Source organism: Aquarana catesbeiana, linkage group LG07 (assembly GCF_042186555.1).
Source record: "Aquarana catesbeiana isolate 2022-GZ linkage group LG07, ASM4218655v1, whole genome shotgun sequence".
Classification (NCBI taxonomy): domain Eukaryota; kingdom Metazoa; phylum Chordata; class Amphibia; order Anura; family Ranidae; genus Aquarana; species Aquarana catesbeiana.
Window position 1 is genome coordinate 7,354,238 of NC_133330.1, and position 23,002 is coordinate 7,377,239.

Genomic DNA, 23,002 nt, shown 5'->3' on the forward strand with positions numbered 1-23,002 from the left:
ATATGCAAGTTATTGTCATAAAAAGTGTTTGGGGACCTGGGTCCTGCCCCAGGGGACATGGATCAATGCAAAAAAAAGTTTTAAAAACGGCCGTTTTTTCAGGAGCAGTGATTTTAATAATGCTTAAAGTCAATCAATAAAAGTGTAATATCCCTTTAAATTTCGTACCTGGGGGGTGTCTATAGTGTGCCTGTAAAGGGGCGCATGTTTCCTGTGTTTAGAACAGTCTGACAGCAAAATGACATTTTGAAGGAAAAAACTCATTTAAAACTACCCGCGGCTATTGCATTGCCAACAATACACATAGAAGTTCATTGATAAAAACGGCATGGGAATTCCCCAAAGGGGAACCCCGAACCAAAATTAAAAAAAAAAAATGATGTGGGGGTCCCCCTAAATTCCATACCAGGCCCTTCAGGTCTGGTATGGATATTAAGGGGAACCCCGGCCAAAATTAAAAAAAAAAAATGACGTGGGGTTCCCCCTAAATTCCATACCAGACCCTTCAGGTCTGGTATGGATTTTAAGGGGAACCCCGCGCCAAAAAAAAAAAAAAAAAACGGCGTGGGGTCCCCCCAAAAATCCATACCAGACCCTTATCCAAGCACGCAACCTGGCAGGCCGCAGGAAAAGAGGGGGGGACGAGAGTGCGGCCCCCCCTCCCTCCTGAACCGTACCAGGCCACATGCCCTCAACATTGGGAGGGTGCTTTGGGGTAGCCCCCCAAAACACCTTGTCCCCATGTTGATGAGGACAAGGGCCTCATCCCCACAACCCTGGCCGGTGGTTGTGGGGGTCTGCGGGCGGGGGGCTTATCGGAATCTGGAAGCCCCCTTTAACAAGGTGACCCCCAGATCCCGGCCCCCCCCTGTGTGAAATGGTAAGGGGGTACATAAGTACCCCTACCATTTCACGAAAAAAGTGTCAAAAATGTTAAAAATGACAAGAGACAGTTTTTGACAATTCCTTTATTTAAATGCTTCTTCTATCTTCCTTCATCTTCTGGTTCTTCTGGCTCTTCTGGCTCTTCTGGCTCTTCTGGCTCTTCCTCCGGCGTTCTCGTCCAGCATCTCCTCCGCGGCGTCTTCTATCTTCTTCTCCTCGGGCCGCTCCGCACCCATGGCATGGGGGGGAGGCTCCCGCTCTTCTCTTCTTCTCTTCTTCTCTTCTTCTTTTCTTCTCTTCTTCATTTTCTTCTCCGGGCCGCTCCGCAATCCATGCTGGCATGGAGGGAGGCTCCCGCTGTGTGACGGCGCTCCTCGTCTGACAGTTCTTAAATAACGGGGGGGGGGGGGCGGGGCCACCCGGTGACCCCGCCCCCCTCTGACGCACGGTGACTTGACGGGACTTCCCTGTGACGTCACGGGGAATGCCACAGGGAAGTCCCGTCAAGTCACCGTGCGTCAGAGGGGGGCGGGGTCACCGGGTGGCCCCGCCCCCCCGTTATTTAAGAACTGTCAGACGAGGAGCGCCGTCACACAGCGGGAGCCTCCCTCCATGCCAGCATGGATTGCGGAGCGGCCCGGAGAAGAAAATGAAGAAGAGAAGAAGAGAAGAAGAGAAGAAGAGAAGAAAAGAAGAAAAGAAGAAGAGAAGAAGAGAAGAAGAGAAGAGCGGGAGCCTCCCCCCCATGCCATGGGTGCGGAGCGGCCCGAGGAGAAGAAGACAGAAGACGCCGCGGAGGAGATGCTGGACGAGAACGCCGGAGGAAGAACCAGAAGAACCAGAAGAGCCAGAAGAACCAGAAGATGAAGGAAGATAGAAGAAAGAAGAAGCATTTAAATAAAGGAATTGTCAAAAACTGTCTCTTGTCATTTTTAACATTTTTGACACTTTTTTCGTGAAATGGTAGGGGTACTTATGTACCCCCTTACCATTTCACACAGGGGGGGGGCCGGGATCTGGGGGTCACCTTGTTAAAGGGGGCTTCCAGATTCCGATAAGCCCCCCGCCCGCAGACCCCCACAACCACCGGCCAGGGTTGTGGGGATGAGGCCCTTGTCCTCATCAAAATGGAGACAAGGTGTTTTGGGGGGCTACCCCAAAGCACCCTCCCAATGTTGAGGGCATGTGGCCTGGTACGGTTCAGGAGGGAGGGGGGGGCCGCACTCTCGTCCCCCCCTCTTTTCCTGCGGCCTGCCAGGTTGCGTGCTCGGATAAGGGTCTGGTATGGATTTTTGGGGGGACCCCACGCCGTTTTTTTTTTTTTTTTGGCGCGGGGTTCCCCTTAAAATCCATACCAGACCTGAAGGGTCTGGTATGGAATTTAGGGGGAACCCCACTTCATTTTTTTTTTTTAATTTTGGCCGGGGTTCCCCTTAATATCCATACCAGACCTGAAGGGCCTGGTATGGAATTTAGGAGGACTCCCACGTCATTTTTTTTTTTAATTTTGGTTCGGGGTTCCCCTTTGGGGAATTCCCATGCCGTTTTTATCAATGAACTTCTATGTGTATTGTCGGCAATGCAATAGCCGCGGGTAGTTTTAAATGAGTTTTTTCCTTCAAAATGTCATTTTGCTGTCAGACTGTTCTAAACACAGGAAACATGCGCCCCTTTACAGGCATACTATAGACACCCCCCAGGTACGAAATTTAAAGGGATATTACACTTTTATTGTTTGACTTTAAGCATTATTAAAATCACTGCTCCTGAAAAAACGGCCGTTTTTAAAACTTTTTTTTGCATTGATCCATGTCCCCTGGGGCAGGACCCAGGTCCCCAAACACTTTTTATGACAATAACTTGCATATAAGCCTTTAAAATTAGCACTTTTGATTATTCATGTTCGTGTCCCATAGACTTTAACGGTGTTCGCATGTTCGAACGAACTTTTTTCCTGTTCGCATGTTCTGGTGCGAACCGAACAGGGGGGTGTTCGGCTCATCCCTAATTGTGGGTCTTAAGACCTTTCTTAATATTGTTGACATGTTCGGCCAATCTAACATGTAAGGGTCTTGAGGTCCTACCAACATACTGGAGCCCGCAACTGCACTCCAGCATGTAGACCACCCCAATGGTATCGCATGTGATTAGCTGTTTTATCTCGTACTCTTTATTAGTGGCCAAAGCTAAGAATTTTTTCCGTTTTTTAATATTTCCCTTGGAGTGCCTGCAGGGGACACATCTACCACAAGCATAAAAACCTCCCAAGAAAGAGAAAAGCCTATCTGAGGCAGGTATTGGAGGATTAAGAACACTGGGCGCTAAACGATCCCTTAGTGTGGGGGCTTTTTTGTAGATAAACTGAGGTCTATCCGGCAGTATAGGGCCTAAGACTCTGTCTTGCTTCAAAATAGCCCAATTTTTTTGAATAATTTTCTCAAATTTCCGGTATTGTATGTTGTAATCTAATACCATTTTGAAATTATGACTATCGCTAGTCGGGACCTTGGAGGAATTAGCAATGAGTTCATTTCTTTCCAGTGACATGACTTTGGACACCTCTTCATCTAATATGGCCCGATTATATCCCTTCTGTTCAAACCTGGAAGTAAGGATTTTAGATTGGCTATAATTAGTAAGGATAAACTGATCATTGTACATGATCAGTTTATCCTTACTAATTATTTCAAGCCCACTGACCGCAACTCTTATATCCCCCTGGGGAGTTGCCATCACAACTCTTGGCTGTGTAACATCCCCAGGGGTCAATATATTAGATTGCGTCGTAATTGCACCACTGTTGAGGATTTTGTTAGCCAATCTAAAATCCTAAAATTGCTAATCCCTCCAAGGTCCCGACTAGCGATAGTCATAATTTCAAAATGGTATTAGATTACAACATACAATACCGGAAATTTGAGAAAATTATTCAAAAAAATTGGGCTATTTTGAAGCAAGACAGAGTCTTAGGCCCTATACTGCCGGATAGACCTCAGTTTATCTACAAAAAAGCCCCCACACTAAGGGATCGTTTAGCGCCCAGTGTTCTTAATCCTCCAATACCTGCCTCAGATAGGCTTTTCTCTTTCTTGGGAGGTTTTTATGCTTGTGGTAGATGTGTCCCCTGCAGGCACTCCAAGGGAAATATTAAAAAACGGAAAAAATTCTTAGCTTCAGCCACTAATAAAGAGTACGAGATAAAACAGCTAATCACATGCGATACCATTGGGGTGGTCTACATGCTGGAGTGCAGTTGCGGGCTCCAGTATGTTGGTAGGACCTCAAGACCCTTACATGTTAGATTGGCCGAACATGTCAACAATATTAAGAAAGGCCTTAAGACCCACAATGTGTCCAGACATTTTAAGATCTTTCATCAACAAAACCCTAAGTATCTGAAATTCTGGGCCATTGAAAGGGTCACAAAGCACTGGAGAGGGGGAAATTTCATCAGACAGTTAAGCAAAAGAGAATCCCATTGGATTTATGAGACAGGAGTAATGTGCCCCGATGGGTTAAATGTAGAGTTCGACACTAATTGTTTTATATCTGATCGGTAGGAATTTTACATATATATATTTTTTATCAAAGATTATAATTTTATTTGATTTTTATATCTTTTTGATATTGTCTTGTTGGGAGCAGTCGGTGGTCGCGGATGACGGAAAGTTATAGTAACAATTTAAAATTTAAAATATTTTAAACATTTATCTTTTATGTGATCTAGGTGTTTTTGTCTGTTCTGTTAAGATTACACTTTGCTATGTGTCTCTTAGTGCTTTATCACCAGATCATTTATTTTTATTTTTAATCCTTTGAGTATGTGCAGATATGAGCCTTTATAATCTGATTGGGTTCCGTTTACTCCGAATGATGTGTATGGAGACACTTCCGGAGCCGGTCCCCATCAGATACACGTCATTCGTTGTTGTTTGGTGTTGCCATAACAACTCACCTCCTTATAGCGCGGGTGCCCACGTAGTCACGACATCTGCTGAGGAAGTCCCTGCCCACTGGGACGCAACGCGTCCAGAACGTGACGTCGTGACGTCATCCGCGGCTACTGCGCATTCTCCACCGCTCGCACTCACTCTGCTGTGTGTATTCTTTGTCAGCGTTCTGGCACTTGTGAAGTGCCTGTTATGTAAGTGAGTTTTTTATATTCCTTTAATAAAGTATACTATGCGGAGAGCACTATGTCTGTCCCCTTTTTGTTTATATGAATCACGCTGACCCCCTGCTACGTGGTTATCCGGAGGAGTCTTCTGCCATTGGATCTTTATCTTCACTTTGTTGATCCCTATGGGAATGCTCGTTTACTCTTCTGTGAAGGGTCCTGGTTACCAGGTGAGAGGCCATCCGGTTTTTGGTGAAGGGTCCTTCTATCAGCCACACATCATTGCTGTGAATATCATGTTTGCCTGGTGGATTCATGTTTAATATCTGGACATTTTCTGTGCTCTGCATCATTTATAGGAGACATTACCCTAGTGTTTTCTTCATCCCTGGATTATTGTATTTTAAAAATATTTTTTTATTTTTTTTGGTTTGTGTTTTTGTTTTTAGCGCTGCACCTATTTTATCTATTTGATCGTTAGGGATTTGATCGTTTGACCCTGGTGTTCAGCTGCTTTCAGGTCTTGGCATACATGCGCTGATACAATTTCTACTTATATGATACCACAGTGCCCAGGGCAGCCGCCCTTCCTGCCCACCCCTTGTACCGGCCCTGGTGTGATGATAGTGAGGACTGATGAGTCCCAAACTGGAGAGAATTGGAGATGTGGTACTAAACACAACAACATCCTTATTTGAACATTTATATTAAAATCTTCTCTCTGTGTTAGGCAGCCAAGGAAGATGGTACATCTGATGGTAAATCTGACAAATCCAGTTGGAAGGAATGCAGAGATACCATAAGCTTCAACTAGACAAGCTCTTCAACGGGTTTATGAGGAAGCCCTGTCATAAATGGAGTGCAGTTTAAACACTTCAACATCCAGAAAATGTACCCCCCTTCGTGCGACGCTGTACCCAAATAACATTTATGACTCCCCCCCCCCCCACATATAGAGCTTTCTTTTGGTGGTACTTGAAAACCTCCGCGCTTTTTATTTTTTACATTATAAACAAAAAAAGACCGACAATTAAAAAAAAAATATATATATTTTTTTTTTAATTCTGCTATAAAACACATCCAATAAAAAATGGAAGAAAACGAATTTCTTTATAAATCTAGGCTAATATGTATTCTGCTACATATTTTTGGTAGAAACGTATATTGATTGGTTTGAGCAAAAGTTATAGCATCTACAAACTATGAAATATTTTTTATTCATTTTTATTTATTTATTTATTTACTAATTATGGTGGTGATCAGTGACTTATAGTGGGATTGCGATATTGCGGTAAAAAATTGGACACTAACTGACACTTGTGATTGTAAAACAGTGATCAATATGCACTGTTACTGTACTAATGGCACTGGCTGGGAAGGGGTTAACATCAGGGGCGATCAAAGGGCTAACTATGTGCCTAGCCAGTGTTTTTGTACAGTGTGGGAGGTGCTTTTATTAGGGGAAAGCGTGGATCCTAGTCTCTGCTTTGCAGAGACACAGGATCCATCCCTTCTCTCCTGTCAGAACGGCGACAGGAATGTCTTGTTTACATAGGCAGCAGTGGCGGCGGGTCCATTAGGGGCACCTGGGTGCCGCCCCCTCTATCCACGGCCACCACCCCCTGTGGTGAATAGATTTATTCATAGCAGGAGCTCTATCCACGGCCGCCGCGGCCACCCCCTGTCAATGCGTCCGGCCCCTTTCAGGCGCATGAATTACAGTGGCGGGGGTGTTTTTTTGAAGTACGTGATTAGAGCCGGAGGCTCTAATAGGCTTCAGAATAGGGTGGGCTCGTGACGCAGAGCATCGCGCCAGGAGCCCACCCAGGTTGTGGTACTGTTTGCCGCCCCCCCAAAAAAAATTCCCACCGACCGTCACTGATAGGCAGACCGCCGTTCTGTGTCTCTGAAGGAGGATTGGCGGTGCTGGCAGACATCTTGTCCACGGTACCCAAAGATCAGCCCCCTCTGTGTATATTCACAGCAGGAGTGAGCCGCCGGCGGTGCACATTTGCGTCCACTACCCAGAAGAGTCGGAACAGGACAATTAAAGTAACGGGAGCACAGACAGTAATAAAAACTGACAGGGGGGTTCTAATCCCTCTTCACTCCATCCAAAAATAAAAAATAAAAGTTTTATCTTTAGTTATACTTTAAGTTTTATACAGAATAAGTTCCACAATTCTTACAGTAATTGAAGTGGAGTTCCACCCAAAAGGGGAAGCTCTGCTTCCTTGCACCGTTCCCCCCTCCGCTGCCACATGGTTAGGTATCTGCTCCCACTTCCGGCTCGGTGGGCGCGGCGATCTAAATAGTGCGTGTTTCTGCTAAAACATGGTGGCAGCTACAATGTGTGTGTGTAAAGGGTTCACTGTAAAGTAGACCTCCCCCCTGCGACGATCACTCTTGGCCTGCTGGCACTTAAAGTGGTTCTAAAGGCTCAAGGTTTTTTACCTTCGTATATTCTATGCATGAAGGTAAAAAACCTTCTGTGTGCAGCAGCCCCCCTAATACTCACCTGAGCCCCATCGCGATCCATTAATGTGCACGGGAAGCCTCGGCTGTCCGGGGACTCTCCCTCCTCATTAGCCAAGACAGCAGCGGGAGCCATTGGGAAAAAAGAGGGGGTGGGGCCAAGCCGCGGCTCTGCGTCTGAATGGACACATAGAACAGCAGCATGGGAGCAAGCCTGCTCGGGTACCTCCACAGCAAGCTGTTTGGAAGGGGAAGGAAGGAGGGGCCAGGAGCTACAGAGGGGGACCCAAGAAGAGGAGGATTGGGGCTGCTCTGTGCAAAACTGTTACACAGAGCAGGTAAGTAAAACATGTTTGTTATTTTAAAACAAAAGTGTATATGTCACAAAGGGTTCTATCCCTTCTACCCCTCAACCAAATAAAAAAAAATACTCACTGTCATCAGAGTAGTCAAAGTCATCATCATCATCAGTGAACTGACCCCAGAGATAGTCAACTGCAAGAAAAACACGGCAAGTTAGCAGCAGGTTCCTTTGAACCAGTTTGCTTTATTTTGAAATTGTGCAACTTACCAAATCATTGCCATGCCTCTTTTTCTTTCATACTAAAGGGGTAGGTCACCCCAGGGGGTAGGTGCAGTGCAGAATTACACATTATGCCAAATGCACTAGAGGCATGCAAAGCATATGGCTTACCGCTCAAGCTCCTTTGTCCAAATCCAGTGGGCTCCACTGTGGGTGCCGGCTAAGCCCGTCCCGGCTCTATGTATTCAACAGGGAAAAAGTCAGTCCCGATCGCCGCACACCAAACAAACCGGGCCGTTATACAGGTATTAGCAGCCTCAGCCTAGCTCTGCCCAAGCCCCACCCCCGATACGCTTTGCCCCAAACACAGGGCTTAGTTATGGGGGCTGTGAGCGGGGTGAAACGCGTCAGTAGTATGGCTTAGATGGAGCCAGGCTGAGGCTGCTAATACCTGTATAATGATGTGCGGCGATCAAGACTCTATTTTTCCCTGTTGAATGCACTGGAGGTATGTTGCAGAACAAGTGCCCCTTCTACCTTATGTTACCGTGCAGACAAAAAACAAAAGTGAGACTCCAGACAAACTTTTTAAAAACATTTTGCATAGGTCCTCTGCATTGCTGTTGGTATTGGTATTTCCCTCACTTTCCACCCTGGAGATACAACAGTCACCTCCTTTCACCACTCCATGCTAAACTACGGTTTGCCCGGAGATTCCCTTTAATACCCCACGGGTGATGAATTGTTCAATGTGCAGAAATAGGATTTTATAGAACGAAGTCTTACATGTCCATTTCGACGCTTCCGAGATACCCGCGAGAGCTGTAAATAGATACATATATTAGCTAAGATCACATTTTGCAACAATGAATATACACCAATCAGCCATAACTTTATCACCACTGACAGGCTAAGTGGATAACATTGAGTACCTGGTTATAATGGCATCTGAAAGTGGGTAGGATATATTAGGCAGAAAGTGAACATGTTGAATATGTACGTAAGTGATATAACTTAAGGTTTGGTGGGCAAGGTATGTCGTTTTGCTGATGACACAAAGGTGAGTGATGGGGTTGATATCCTTGGAGGGGTCTGTAACATGGAACATGATTTGACATTGCTGGAAGATTGGTCAAAGCAGTGGAGACTGCAGTTCAATGTTTCTAAATGTAAAGTAATGCAAATAGGGGAAAATAATCCCCTGAGAGAATACAACATTGGTGGGTACAGTGTTAGCCAGCACTACAGAGGACAAAGATTTAGGGGTACTTATTTCAGATGATTGAAAAATGAGCAGTGTGACCAGGCAATGGGAAAACTGAATATAATTCTAGGGTGCATCACTAGAGGGGTCACCAGCAGGAGAAGGGAGATCCTGATTCCTCTATATAGATCTTTATATCTCTAGAGGGATCACCAGCAGGAGGAAGGAGGTCCTAATTCCTCTATATAGATCTTTATATCACTAGAGGGGTCACCAGCAGGAGGAAGGAGGTCCTGATTCCTCTATATAGATCTTTATATCACTAGAGGGATCACCAGCAGGAGGAAGGAGGTCCTAATTCCTCTATATAGATCTTTATATCACTAGAGGGGTCACCAGCAGGAGGAAGGAGGTCCTGATTCCTCTATATAGATCTTTATATCACTAGAGGGATCACCAGCAGGAGGAAGGAGGTCCTAATTCCTCTATATAGATCTTTATATCACTAGAGGGGTCACCAGCAGGAGGAAGGAGGTCCCGATTCCTCTATATAGATCTTTATATCACTAGAGGTGTCACCAGCAGGAGAAGGGAGATCCTGATTCCTCTATATAGATCTTTATATCTCTAGAGGGATCACCAGCAGGAGGAAGGAGGTCCTGATTCCTCTATATAGATCTTTATATCACTAGAGGGGTCACCAGCAGGAGGAAGGAGGTCCTGATTCCTCTATATAGATCTTTATATCACTAGAGGGGTCACCAGCACGAGGAAGGAGGTCCTGATTCCTCTATATAGATCTTTATATCACTAGAGGGGTCACCAGCAGGAGGAAGGAGGTCCTGATTCCTCTATATAGATCTTTATATCACTAGAGGGGTCACCAGCAAGAGGAAGGAGGTCCTGATTCTTCTATATAGATCTTTATATCACTAGAGGGGTCACCAGCAGGAGGAAGGAGGTCCCGATTCCTCTATATAGATCTTTATATCACTAGAGGGATCACCAGCAGGAGGAAGTAGGTCCCGATTCCTCTATATAGATCTTTATATCACTAGAGGGGTCACCAGCAGGAGGAAGGAGGTCCTGATTCCTCTATATAGATCTTTATATCACTAGAGGGGTCACCAGCAGGAGGAAGGAGGTCCTGATTCCTCTATATAGATCTTTATATCACTAGAGGGGTCACCAGCAGGAGGAAGGAGGTCCCGATTCCTCTATATAGATCTTTATATCACTAGAGAGGTCACCAGCAGAGGGAAGGAGGTCCTGATTCCTCTATATAGATCTTTATATCACCAGAGGGGTCACCAGCATGAGGAAGGAGGTCCTGATTCCTCTACATAGATCTTTATATCACTAGAGAGGTCACCAGCAGAGGGAAGGAGGTCCTGATTCCTCTATATAGATCTTTATATCACCAGAGGGATCACCAGCAGGAGGAAGGAGGTCCTGATTCCCCTGTATAGATCTTTAGTGCCTGCACAGGTCAGGGCTGTTTTGGGGAAAAGGGGGGACCTACTCAATATTAGGTGGGTGGTCATAAAGTTATTGCTGATGAGTGTAAATAGTCACACAATCTTGTTTTTCCTAGTATTGGAAAATATAAGAATTTAAAGGACAAGATTTACATGCATAAATACATAAATGAACTTACTGTTTTCTATCACAAAGGTGTAATCTAGGAATATAAAAAAATAAATGAAATAAGTTATTAATAAAGTATAACAAAGACTTTAATACTCAGTTCTTTAATGCTTCCTCTGGACTGCATTAGAATGATGATATCATCTCATCCTCAGCGATGTCACTGAATGGATCTCAAGGATGGGGTTTTAATGATTAAAGGTCCAGATCCCTCTATACAGGTATCTTTATATCACTATATAGATCTTTATATCAGTAGAGGGGTCACCAGTGGAAGGAAGGAGGTCCTGATTCCTCTATATAGATCTTTATATCAGTAGAGGGGTCACCAGTAAGAGGAAGAAGGTCCTGATTCCTCTATATAGATCTTTATATCACTAGAGGGGTCACCAGCAGGAGGAAGGAGGTCCTGATTCCTCTATATAGATCTTTATATCACTAGAGGGGTCACCAGCAGGAGGAAGGAGGTCCTGATTCCTCTATATAGATCTTTATATCACTAGAGGGGTCACCAGTAAGAGGAAGAAGGTCCTAATTCCTCTTTATAGATCTTTATATCACTAGAGGGGTCACTGGCAGGAGAAAGGAGGTCCTGATTCCTCTATATAGATCTTTATATCACAAGAGAGGTCACTGGCAGGAGGAAGGAGGTCCTGATTCCTCTATATAGATCTTTATACCACTAGCTGAATCACCAGCGGGAAGAAGGAGGTCCTGATTCCTCTATATAGATTTTCAGTGCATGGACGGGTCAGGTCTGTTTTGGCGGCAAAAGGGTGACCTACTCAATATTAGGTGGGTGGTCATTGATCGGTGTGAATAGGACAAGATTTAAATGAATGAATACATAAATGAACTTACCGTCTTGTATCACAGGGGTGTAATCTAGGAATATAAAAAAATAAATGCAATAAGTTATTAATAAAGTATAACAAAGACTTTAATACTCAGTTCTTTAATGCTTCCTCCGGACTGCATTAGAATGATGATATCATCTCATCCTCAACGATGTCACTAAATGGATATCAGGGATGGGTTTTTAATGATAAAAGGTGGAGCTTTTCTGAAAAGTAAGACCTGTTTCTGTACTTTATGACTAGGGATTAGAGTTGCCACCTCATCCCTTTAAACCCGAACACATATGAATTACATGGGTTCTGAGGCTAATTTCATGCAGATAAGGCACCAAGTGAGTTTAATTATCACCTTAATCAGCCACAGAACCTGTGTAATTAATATGTGTTTGGTTTTCACTGGTGCGACAAACGCTCCGACATTGGGAGCTCATGTCGCATGACGTGTGAAAATCAATGTTTCCCTATGGGAGCCGTCTTAACTGGTCTGACACAAGTCGGTCCGACTTTGAAAATGCTTCCTGTACTACTTTGGTCTGACTTTGAGCCTACTTCAGCCCATTGGCTATCATTGAAGTCGGACCAAAGTCGGATCGCCGTCTTGCAGGATCCGACTTTGGCATGCGACTTGTGCTCTGATGATCTTGAGGGGGAACTCGGCGCCAAATTTTAAATAAAAAACTGGCATGGGTTCCCCCTCCAAGAGCATACCAGGCCCTTCGGTCTGATATGGATCTTAAGGGGAACACCCTACGCTGGAAAAATGGCGTGTTGGGGTCCCCCCAAAATCCATACCAGACCCTTATCCAAGCACGCAGACTGGCCGGTCAGGAAAAGGGGTGGGGACGAGCGAGTGTCCCCCCTCCTGAACCGTACCAGGCCTCATGCCCTCAACATGGGGGGGGTGCTTTGGGGCAGGGGGGTGCCCTGCGGCCCCCCCACCCCAAAGCACCTTGTCCCCATGTTGATGACAAGGGCCTCTTCCTGACAACCCTGGCCGTTAGTTGTCAAGGTCTGCGGGCGGGGGGCCCCCAGATCCCGGCCCCCACCCTATGTGGATGAGTATGGGGTACATCGTACCCCCACTCATTCACCTGGGGAAAAAAGTGTCAATAAAAAAAAAACACACTAGACAGGTTTTTAAAATAATTTATTAAGCAGCTCCGGGGGTCTTCTTCCGACTTCTGCTCTTTTGCCCGCTCTTTTGCTAGCGGTGGCCTGGTCTTCTCTGTCGTCTTCTTTCCTCCGGTATTCTTCCGATGTTGACACGACGCTCTCTCCCGCTGTAATGCCGTGTGCTCGGTGCGCAATGACTTATACACCGACATCACCGGTGACCACGCTCATGCCTATATAAGTCGTTGCGCACTGCACACACGCCATTACAGTGGGAGAGAGCGTCGTGTCAACATCAGAAGAAGACCGGGGGGAAGAAGACAACGAAGAAGTCCGGGCCAACTCTAGCAAAAGAGCAGAAGATAGCGGAGGAGCCTGGCAGAAGACACCGGAGAGTGGGAGAAGAGGCCGGAGAGCGCGGAGAAGTCGGAAGAGACACATCGAAGTCGGAAGAAGACCCCCGGAGCTGCTTAATAAATTACTTTAAAAACCTGTCTAGTGTGTTTTTTTTTTGACACTTTTTTCCCCAGGTGAATGGGTAGGGATATGATGTAACCCATACTCATCCACATAGGGTGGGGGGCCAGGATCTGGGGGCCCCCTTATTAAAGAGGGCTCCCGGATTCCGATAAGCCCCCCGCCCGGAGATCCCAGACAACCAACGGCCAGGGTTGTCAGGAAGAGGCCCTTGTCCTAATCAACATGGGGACAAGGTGCTTTGGGGTGGGGGGGCCGCAGGGTGCTCCCCTTCCCCAAAGCACCCACCCCCGCATGTTGAGGGCATGCAGCCTGGTACGGTTCAGGAGGGGGGGCGCTCGCTCGTCTCCACCCCTTTTCCTGACCGGCCGGGCTACGTGCTCGGATAAGGGTCTGCTATGGATCTTGGGGCGACCCCCACATTGTTTTTTTGGTGTAGGGGGTTCCCCTTAAAATCCATATCAGACCGAAGGGCCTGGTATGCCCAAGGAGGGGGGACCCATGCCGTTTTTTAATTTAAAATTTGGCGTGGGGTTCCCCCTCAAGATTCATACCAAACACAGTGCCTGATATTGGCGGGGATCCAAATTGGATCCCTGTTCATTGAAAGTCAGACGTATGTCGGCTTTAAGTCGCAGGGCAAAGTCGGAACCAAAGTATGACGGCTGTCGTGTCGCACCAGTGTGAACCCGGCCTAAAGGGATGAGGTGGCAACCCTACTAGGGATGAGCTTTCACTTTGGACCGAATTTTGCCAGTTTGGCCGTCCTTCTGAACCCTCAACTTTTTTGCTCATTTGGTGGGAGACAAATGTCATACTGTATATATATATATATATATATATATATATAGTAACAGTTTTTCTTCCGTTACTATATATGACCTGTCAATGGTTAAGGAAGCATCAGGTGCCGGAACCCGCCATATCCCTACCAACCAGGGAGTTTAGAGTAGTGTGGTTGTTTTGCAACTCTACTTTTTGAAAGTTTGTGTTTATACTATGCTTTCTATGAAAAAAAATTAAAATAATTACCGGAGATCTCACTCGGTAGTCCAAAAACTTGGACCTCACAGAGAGTTAATGACTTATTTTTTCCAGGTATGAAGATGGTCACATATTGTCCAACCATGCCATCACACTCAAAGGCCAGGGTCTCACCGCTTGCCATTGTTGGAATTATTCCACATCTGGAAATTGATAAGCAAAGAGAAAGAGGAGGCAGCATTAAAATACATCAGGGTGAAGTTACACAAAAGTTTCCAGTTCTTAGGTTTTAGACTTATCAGTGATGAGAATATGTTCATTCTTGAGGCGTTTTTGTATACAGCTGGGGCAAACCCTCAAAATGGAACAAGAAGAACTTGAGGGAATTATCTTTCCCATCTATCCTGAGAATGCCTTGGGGCTGTTTGGGAAGAGCTGGAGTATATGACCATTCCTTGATTGACACTCGAAAAACTGCACTCAAAGCTAAAGCTCTTAGTTAAAGCTTAAAAAAAGGGATAATAGCTGACCATGAAGAGATAATATATCCGGTTTTTCTAAAAGGGATTTGCTATGTTAAATGTTTTATTGTTGTTTTTCTGAGCTCTAACTACTGTATATTTGCCTGTCCGTGCATTCTAAAGTGAGACTGATTTTTTGGGGGTGGTGGGACCTTAAAGGCAAGGAATTATGCTGCTGGACAGGATTTCCCACACTTTTCAGGGGAACTCCGCCCACTCCTGTTCACATTAATAAAGGGCTCCTTGAGCCCCGGGGAGTTTGGAATGTCATCACTCAGTGCCCCTCACAGGAGCCCAGTCAGGGTTCCTGAAGGGCCAGGATCTGTTTTGGATTTACAGACTTTCGCTACCAGATTATGGACTATTTTGGATCATTGCTGCTAGTTATGGATTTAATTCCAATAATGGAGTCTTGCCTTACAAAGGACTTTCAATGGATTTTACTACCTTAGCAAGTAGCACTTAGAGAACTTTGTCAGAAATGTATGGGGAGATGTCTAGGAGAACTTTGTTATCTTCAGTTACTTCAGTAAAATAATTTCAATGTTTAGTTTAACTGGCAGGTCAAGTCATTAAAGGGGTACAAGGCAAGCATGGCATAGCAAAGAACAGGGCTTACAGAAGGGGACAAGAGACGTTAGAGAAGATACAGTAGACGGGTCTAACAAGCAGAGAAGCTGTCCTAAGTAGGCTGTATTGCCATTGCTAATAACTACCGTACTTGTGTCAAATGCCTTGCAGCCAACCAGCCAGGAAGCAGGTGACATGGCAATGGTGACGGAGACTCTGGTAGTGAAGGGGTTTCATGCTTGGCCCCTTCTCTGGTGACCAGTTCCCCACATACTGGGACCATCCTTGCAGCACAGGGTACCTAGGGGCCTAGGTAAAACCAGAGGAGCGCACTGGCCTAGTGCATTATCCAACATAAACTTGATTGAAGATTAAAAAAAATGTAACTACTCACAAGTGTAGGTAGTAAAATCACTCATAAAGCCACTACAAGTGACTACAATCTCCCAGATTTGCCAAAGCCTCTAGCCCAAGGAGGACCTCAACAGGGTCCCTGTCGGCTGACGTGTGTCGAAGGATGACCTTATTCATCCGAGCCGCTCATAAGTGTAGATATTAAAATCGTTCATCAAGCCACTGCAAGTGGCTACAATCTCCCAGCTTTGACAAAGCTTCTAGCCCAAGGAGGACCTCACCAGGGTCCCTGTCGGCTGACGCATTTCAAAGGATGTCCTTCTTCATTAGAGCCACTCCTTGGGCTAGAGGCTTTGGCAAAACTGAGAGATTGTAGCCACTTGTAGTGGCTTGATCTTGATGAGCGATTTTACTACCTACACTTGTGAGTAGTTACATTTTATTTCATCCTCAATACATTTTATGTTGTATAATGCACTAGGCCAGTATGCCCTCTGTTTTTATCTATTTCCCACAGTGTTCCGAGGACAACCCCATATCTCCCAACATTTTGAGATGAGAATGAGGGACACCTACTAACAAACGTATATAGGCATAGGACACGCCCCCCTGCCACACCCCCTTAAGGGAGAATTAACCAAAAAAAAATGGTTATTTAAATCCACAAGGGCTTTTTTTTACCATTACTATTCCTTTATATTGGCTTTTAAAATGTACAAATGCAGAAATGTATAATTTGGATGAAAGGTTTAGCACTGGAAAACACTTTTTGAAAGATAAAAAGTGGATTTTATATACAACTATATGGATCAGACCAAAATGAGGGACAAATGAGGAGGACAGAGGGACAGAGGGACATTGCTCCAAATCAGGGACAGTCCCTCCAAATCAGGGACAGTTAGGAGCTATGCAACCCCAATACTAGAGGGCAGCAAGTATGAGTAGTAATATCAACCTGTGACCACAGAATTCTCTTCTGAACTTGGACTATCACAGCAATGCTCAGGAAAACATCGATGTTGTTACCTAAGGAACTAGCCTGGGTGTCAAAAGTGTGCTTTCTGTTTCCAATAGCAACATACAGGTTGCGGTCACTGGGAGTGAGGTGATGGGACTGTTGGGTTGGTGCTACGGTACCGACTCAGAAATGCTGAACACCTAGAGGGAGGTGAAGTCTTACAGAAGTTGTGTTCGTAGTGTATATCCATCAAGAATGTAGAAGTTTGGCCACAGACTACAGAGAGTTAACAGAGCTCTCATGGGGGGAGTCTTGATTTTAATTTAGAGTGCTGCCTTAATGCTGAATCCACGTGACTGCAACATCTGCCCGCCACTATCAAGAGCTTGCTCCGGGTCCCCACAACTGGGCACATTAAGTCCCCCCCCCCACACACACACACAATTATGGCTGCTTTGAACAAATTTGAACCTTTCACGTCACTTTTGCACTTTGAAGTGTACCTGTGCTCAGGAATCACCATCTAAATCAGCAGCAACTGACTCCACAAAATTCGTATCAGAGCCCATTGTACTGGGGTAGGCTTAAAGGATAACTGTACTCTTAGCCTATTGGGCCACAAAGAGCTAATTAAAAATAATCTCTCACTATCCACAAGGGTTTTTGTTTGGGTACGTCGGACGTCCTCATATAGCCTGACAACTGTCACTCAAATAACTGTTACCCTGTCATATGCCCCCCTGGAGAGGACTAAAGTGGTTCTACAGGTTCAAGATGTTTTAACCTAATGCAATGTGTGCATTAAAGTGTAAACTTCAGGCATTTTTTCAACTTTCCATCTATTAAATCTTCTGCCCTTGTTGTTGTTTTAACTTTGGATTGTAAAATTATTTTTTTTCTACCAGTAAATTCCTAATGCCACGTACACATGGCCGGACTTGCCAACGGACTAAACTCCGTCGGCATTTCCGACGGAAAGATTTAGAACATGTTCTATATCTGAGTCCGTCAGAAATGCCGGCAGAAAAAGTCCGATGGGGCATACACACAGTCGGAATGTCTGACCGAAAGCTCCCATCGGACTTTTTCTGTCGGGAAGTCCGGCCGTGTGTACGCGGCATTATACAGCCCACTTCCTGTTTCTTGTCTGGTCATTAGCCTAGGCTTATGGCATCATGCACAGCTCTCTCTCTGTGTTTGCCAGGAAGGGAGGGGGGATGAGTCATAAGGGGGCCAATGAGAGCTGCAGGGCTGCAGAGCTGGAGGTGTGACTCTGTGTAAATCCAGGAAGTGAACAGGCAGCAGCTTCACCTGCCCACAGTTAAAATGGTTGCAGCCAGACTCAGTGGAGGGAGATTTCTGCAGCATATTTGGCAAGTACAGAATCACAGTATATATAAAATAATATGCAAAGTGGTTGGAGGGAAGCTTCAGAATGGCAAAGACGTTCTTATTACAAATTATGTGAGCAGACTGCAGTTCCTCTTTAAGGTAAAAAAACTCTTCTAGGTGCAGCCCCCCTTATACTTACCTGAGCCCCATCTCGATCCAACAATGTGCATGAGAGCAGCAGCTCTCCCGGGTCTATCTCTCCTCATTGGCTCATACAGCAGTGGGAGCCATTGGCTCCTGCTTCTTTCAATCACAGCCAAGCCGAGGCACGCTGTGTGTGTGTGTGTGAATGGACAAACAGAGAGTTGCTCAGGAGCAAGCCTGCTCGAGTGCCCCCCGTAGCAAGAGGATTGCTATTAGGGGCACTTAGCATGGGGGAGGAGCAGGGTGGAGGACCCAAAAAAAAAGAGTATTGGTGCTGCTCTTTGTAAAACCATTAGAGAGCAGGTAAGTATAACATGTTTGTTATTTTTTTTTTCATTTCTTTCCTTTAGAATCACTTTAAGAGTGACCATAGGAACACGCATTATAGAGACATGGTCCATCAGGTCTCAAAATGTATTAGGAAGCCGGTAAAGAGCAACGATGTGCAGCCAATGCCTGGGAGAGAGTGCATGTAGACGGGAGAGAGTGCACGTAGACAGGAGAGAGTGCATGTAGACAGGAGAGAGTGCATGTAGACGGGAGAGAGTGCATGTAGACAGGAGAGAGTGCATGTAGACGGGAGAGAGTGCATGTAGACAGGAGAGAGTGCATGTAGACGGGAGAGAGTGCATGTAGACGGGAGAGAGTGCATGTAGACGGGAGAGAGTGCATGTAGACAGGAGAGAGTGCATGTAGACGGGAGAGAGTGCATGTAGACGGGAGAGTGTGCATGTAGACGGGAGAGAGTGCATGTAGACGGGAGAGAGTGCATGTAGACAGGAGAGTGTGCACGTAGACAGGAGAGAGTGCATGTAGACAGGAGAGAGTGCATGTAGACAGGAGAGAGTGCATGTAAACAGGAGAGAGTGCATGTAGACGGGAGAGAGTGCATGTAGACAGGAGAGAGTGCATGTAGACGGGAGAGAGTGCATGTAGACAGGAGAGAGTGCATGTAGACGGGAGAGAGTGCATGTAGACAGGAGAGAGTGCATGTAGACGGGAGAGAGTGCATGTAGACAGGAGAGAGTGCATGTAGACGGGAGAGAGTGCATGTAGACGGGAGAGAGTGCATGTAGACGGGAGAGAGTGCATGTAGACAGGAGAGAGTGCACGTAGACAGGAGAGAGTGCACGTAGACAGGAGAGAGTGCACGTAGACGGGAGAGAGTGCATGTAGACAGGAGAGAGTGCATGTAGACGGGAGAGAGTGCATGTAGACGGGAGAGAGTGCATGTAGACGGGAGAGAGTGCATGTAGACGGGAGAGAGTGCATGTAGACGGGAGAGAGTGCATGTAGACGGGAGAGAGTGCATGTAGACGGGAGAGAGTGCATGTAGACGGGAGAGTGTGCATGTAGACGGGAGAGAGTGCATGTAGACGGGAGAGAGTGCATGTAGACAGGAGAGTGTGCACGTAGACAGGAGAGAGTGCATGTAGACAGGAGAGAGTGCATGTAGACAGGAGAGAGTGCATGTAAACAGGAGAGAGTGCATGTAGACGGGAGAGAGTGCATGTAGACAGGAGAGAGTGCATGTAGACAGGAGAGAGTGCATGTAAACGGGAGAGAGTGCATGTAGACGGGAGAGAGTGCATGTAGACGGGAGAGAGTGCATGTAGACAGGAGAGAGTGCATGTAGACGGGAGAGAGTGCACGTAGATGGGAGAGAGTGCATGTAGACAGGAGAGTGTGCACATAGACAGGAGAGAGTGCACGTAGACAGGAGAGAGTGCATGTAGACAGGAGAGAGTGCATGTAGACGGGAGAGAGTGCATGTAGACGGGAGAGAGTGCATGTAGATGGGAGAGAGTGCATGTAGACAGGAGAGTGTGCACGTAGACAGGAGAGAGTGCATGTAGACAGGAGAGAGTGCATGTAGACAGGAGAGAGTGCATGTAAACAGGAGAGAGTGCATGTAGACGGGAGAGAGTGCATGTAGACGGGAGAGAGTGCATGTAGACAGGAGAGAGTGCATGTAGACAGGAGAGAGTGCATGTAAACAGGAGAGAGTGCATGTAGACGGGAGAGAGTGCATGTAGACGGGAGAGAGTGCACGTAGACGGGAGAGAGTGCACGTAGACGGGAGAGAGTGCATGTAGACAGGAGAGAGTGCATGTGGACAGGAGAGAGTGCATGTAGACAGGAGAGAGTGCATGTGGACAGGAGAGAGTGCATGTAGACGGGAGAGAGTGCATGTAGACGGGAGAGAGTGCATGTAGACGGGAGAGAGTGCATGTAGATTGGAGAGAGTGCATGTAGACGGGAGAGAGTGCATGTAGACGGGAGAGAGTGCATGTAGATTGGAGAGAGTGCATGTAGACAGGAGAGAGTGCATGTGGACAGGAGAGAGTGCATGTAGACGGGAGAGAGTGCATGTAGACGGGAGAGAGTGCATGTAGACGGGAGAGAGTGCATGTAGACAGGGAGTGGGTTTAGGAGGCTGAAGGAGGTCAGCAGCACTGAGATGCAACAAAGGATGAGAAAAAGTAAAAACATTAAAAAACTTTGGATGTGTTTATGATGTACAGTGAGCTAAAGGTCGTCCGGGGGAAGGGTATCTACATCTACTCCGATAAATTCATTTGTAATTGAGAATTATTTTGTCTTCAACATTTCACCAAAGACAAACGTACTTTGTATATTTGTAAACGCCTACTCGGTCAAACAGAAGAAGACCTTTGGACTTTTTGTTTGGTACAAAGTCTGCAGTGATCTAGCCAAGGACGGTTTACATACTATAAGGTAAATAAACAAAAAATGTCTCACATGGGGTTGCTGGTTCCTCCATGTTCAGCTGAGTTTCCAATCCTTATCTGGGCCCCGTTGATCCTCTCTGAACAGCAGTCTCCTCGATTGGTCACCGCGACAGTGAAGACCTTAAACTTTCCCTTGAGATCGGCCATCCACCAGGGGTTGTCCTGCTCCGCGGTGCCGCTGCACTGGACGTAAAGGTAGTTGCTGTCTAGAGAACCGTCAATGGAGTTTTTGGCTTCTCCATACATATTATAGAGGCTGGATTGCTGAGCGACACCCTTGACAGCCACGTTTGGAGCTGCAAAATTTCAAACTTACTGTGAAGATCAAATCACATTTTTCTGAATAATACAAGTCAGTGGCAGCTGGTGCTCTATTTTTTTGGGGGGCGGCACCCCCTCTCCCCGGTAGGTCGGTCGCACCCACCCTCCGTTGCTCGATCGCTAGCCCACCAGCCCCGCATTTACCCCATCTAGGTTGCAGGCAGCGCTTCCTCCTCCTCGGCTTCACCCTGCGTCTCCTCCTCCTCAGCTTCACGGCGGCTTCCCCTGCATCTCCTCCTCCTCCTCGGTGGCAAATACAGTCGCTTCTCCTCTAGGCCACTCGGATCTCAGGATCTGCTTCCTGATTGGCCGGGAGGCGAATCAGGAAGACAATAACAAATATTAATTAGCTATTGTCACACAGCTGGGTGGGCTCAGAGCGCAGTGCTCTGCGCCCAGACCCCACTCTTTTTTGAAGCCATCTAGAGCTCCAACCCTTTGGAATCAATGCATCTGGTGTCCGACATGTAGATTACTGGATGCATGGATGGGGTGGCACCCCTTCGCCACGTATGGACCGGCCACCACTGATAAAAATGATTAACATGAGATATCAACAGATAGAAACACAAGCCAAACAATTCAACTTACCTCCATTTGGAGTCTTTAAGACTTCTGGGACCGTCGCTTTATCTAGAGTAATGGCGGAAAGAGAATTTTGAATAGTTCATTTCCATTTTTATTAACCTTTTTTATTATTTTTCTTTTTTTTTTTGTGTGGGAAATCCTGCGCCTTACCTTCACTGCCTGCTGGAAAGCCAAAGACCTGGACTTCACACAAGACGAGATGTTCAGCCCGTCCCGGGATGGTGATGGTCACATATTGGCCGGTCATTCCTTGGCAAGAGAAGGAGAGAGTCTCCCCAGATTCAATGGATGAGATGACACCACAACTGAAATGACAAGAGGACGTTTTCTTAACCACTTGACCCCCTTCATGACCAGGCCATTTTTTGTCATTCGGCACTGCGCTACTTTAACTGCCGATTGCTCTGTCATACAACACTCTACCCAAATTAAATTTTTTTATATATACATATTTAATCATCACTGCTTTTTTTATTTTGCTATATATATGAAAAAAAAATTTGAGAAAACATGTTGAAAAAAAATAAAAAAATCTTACTTTTTGTAAAAATTTTTTGCGAACAAATGATCTTTCTTTATAATTTTTGGCCAAAATGTATTCTGCTACATTTCTTTGGTAAAAATAACCCAAATCAGTGTATATTATTCAGGTCTGGCTCACACTGTTGTGTGGAGCGGCTCACAGCGGGGCTCCGGTGCGTCCCTGTTCGCTCATCCATGTCTTTATGGACCTTGGTTTGTGCACTGGTGCGCAGTCATGTTGGAACAGGAAGGGGCCATCCCCAAACTGTTCCCACAAAGTTGGGAGCATGAAATTGTTCAAAATGTCTTGGTATGCTGACGCCTTAAGTGTTCCCTTCACTGGAACTAAGGGGCCAAGCCCAACCCCTGAAAAACAAACTTACACCATAATCTCCCCTCCACCAAATGATTTGGACCAGAGCACAAAGCAAGGTCCATAAAGACATGGATGAGCGAGTTTGGGTTGGAGGAATTTGACTGGCCTGCACAGAGTCCTGACCTCAACCCGATAGAACACCTTTGGGATAAATTAGAGTGGAGACTGCGAGCCAGGCCTTCTTGTCCAACATCAGTACCTGACCTCACAAATGTGCTTCT

General features: G+C 46.1%; 1 protein-coding gene across 1 annotated transcript in view; it reads right to left on the bottom strand.

Annotated features, from left to right (window-relative positions):
* Positions 1 to 23,002, bottom strand: part of LOC141102650 (uncharacterized) — a 58,359-nt gene that overhangs the window by 28,704 nt on the left and 6,653 nt on the right. The window contains exons 4-11 of the mRNA XM_073591557.1: positions 22,034 to 22,188; positions 21,887 to 21,928; positions 20,985 to 21,270; positions 14,331 to 14,485; positions 11,713 to 11,736; positions 10,862 to 10,885; positions 8,787 to 8,822; positions 7,913 to 7,972 (exon numbers count right to left, since the gene is read on the bottom strand). Coding sequence (XP_073447658.1) covers positions 7,913 to 7,972; positions 8,787 to 8,822; positions 10,862 to 10,885; positions 11,713 to 11,736; positions 14,331 to 14,485; positions 20,985 to 21,270; positions 21,887 to 21,928; positions 22,034 to 22,188 — 782 coding nt within the window. The remainder of the gene's footprint in view (positions 1 to 7,912; positions 7,973 to 8,786; positions 8,823 to 10,861; positions 10,886 to 11,712; positions 11,737 to 14,330; positions 14,486 to 20,984; positions 21,271 to 21,886; positions 21,929 to 22,033; positions 22,189 to 23,002) is intronic.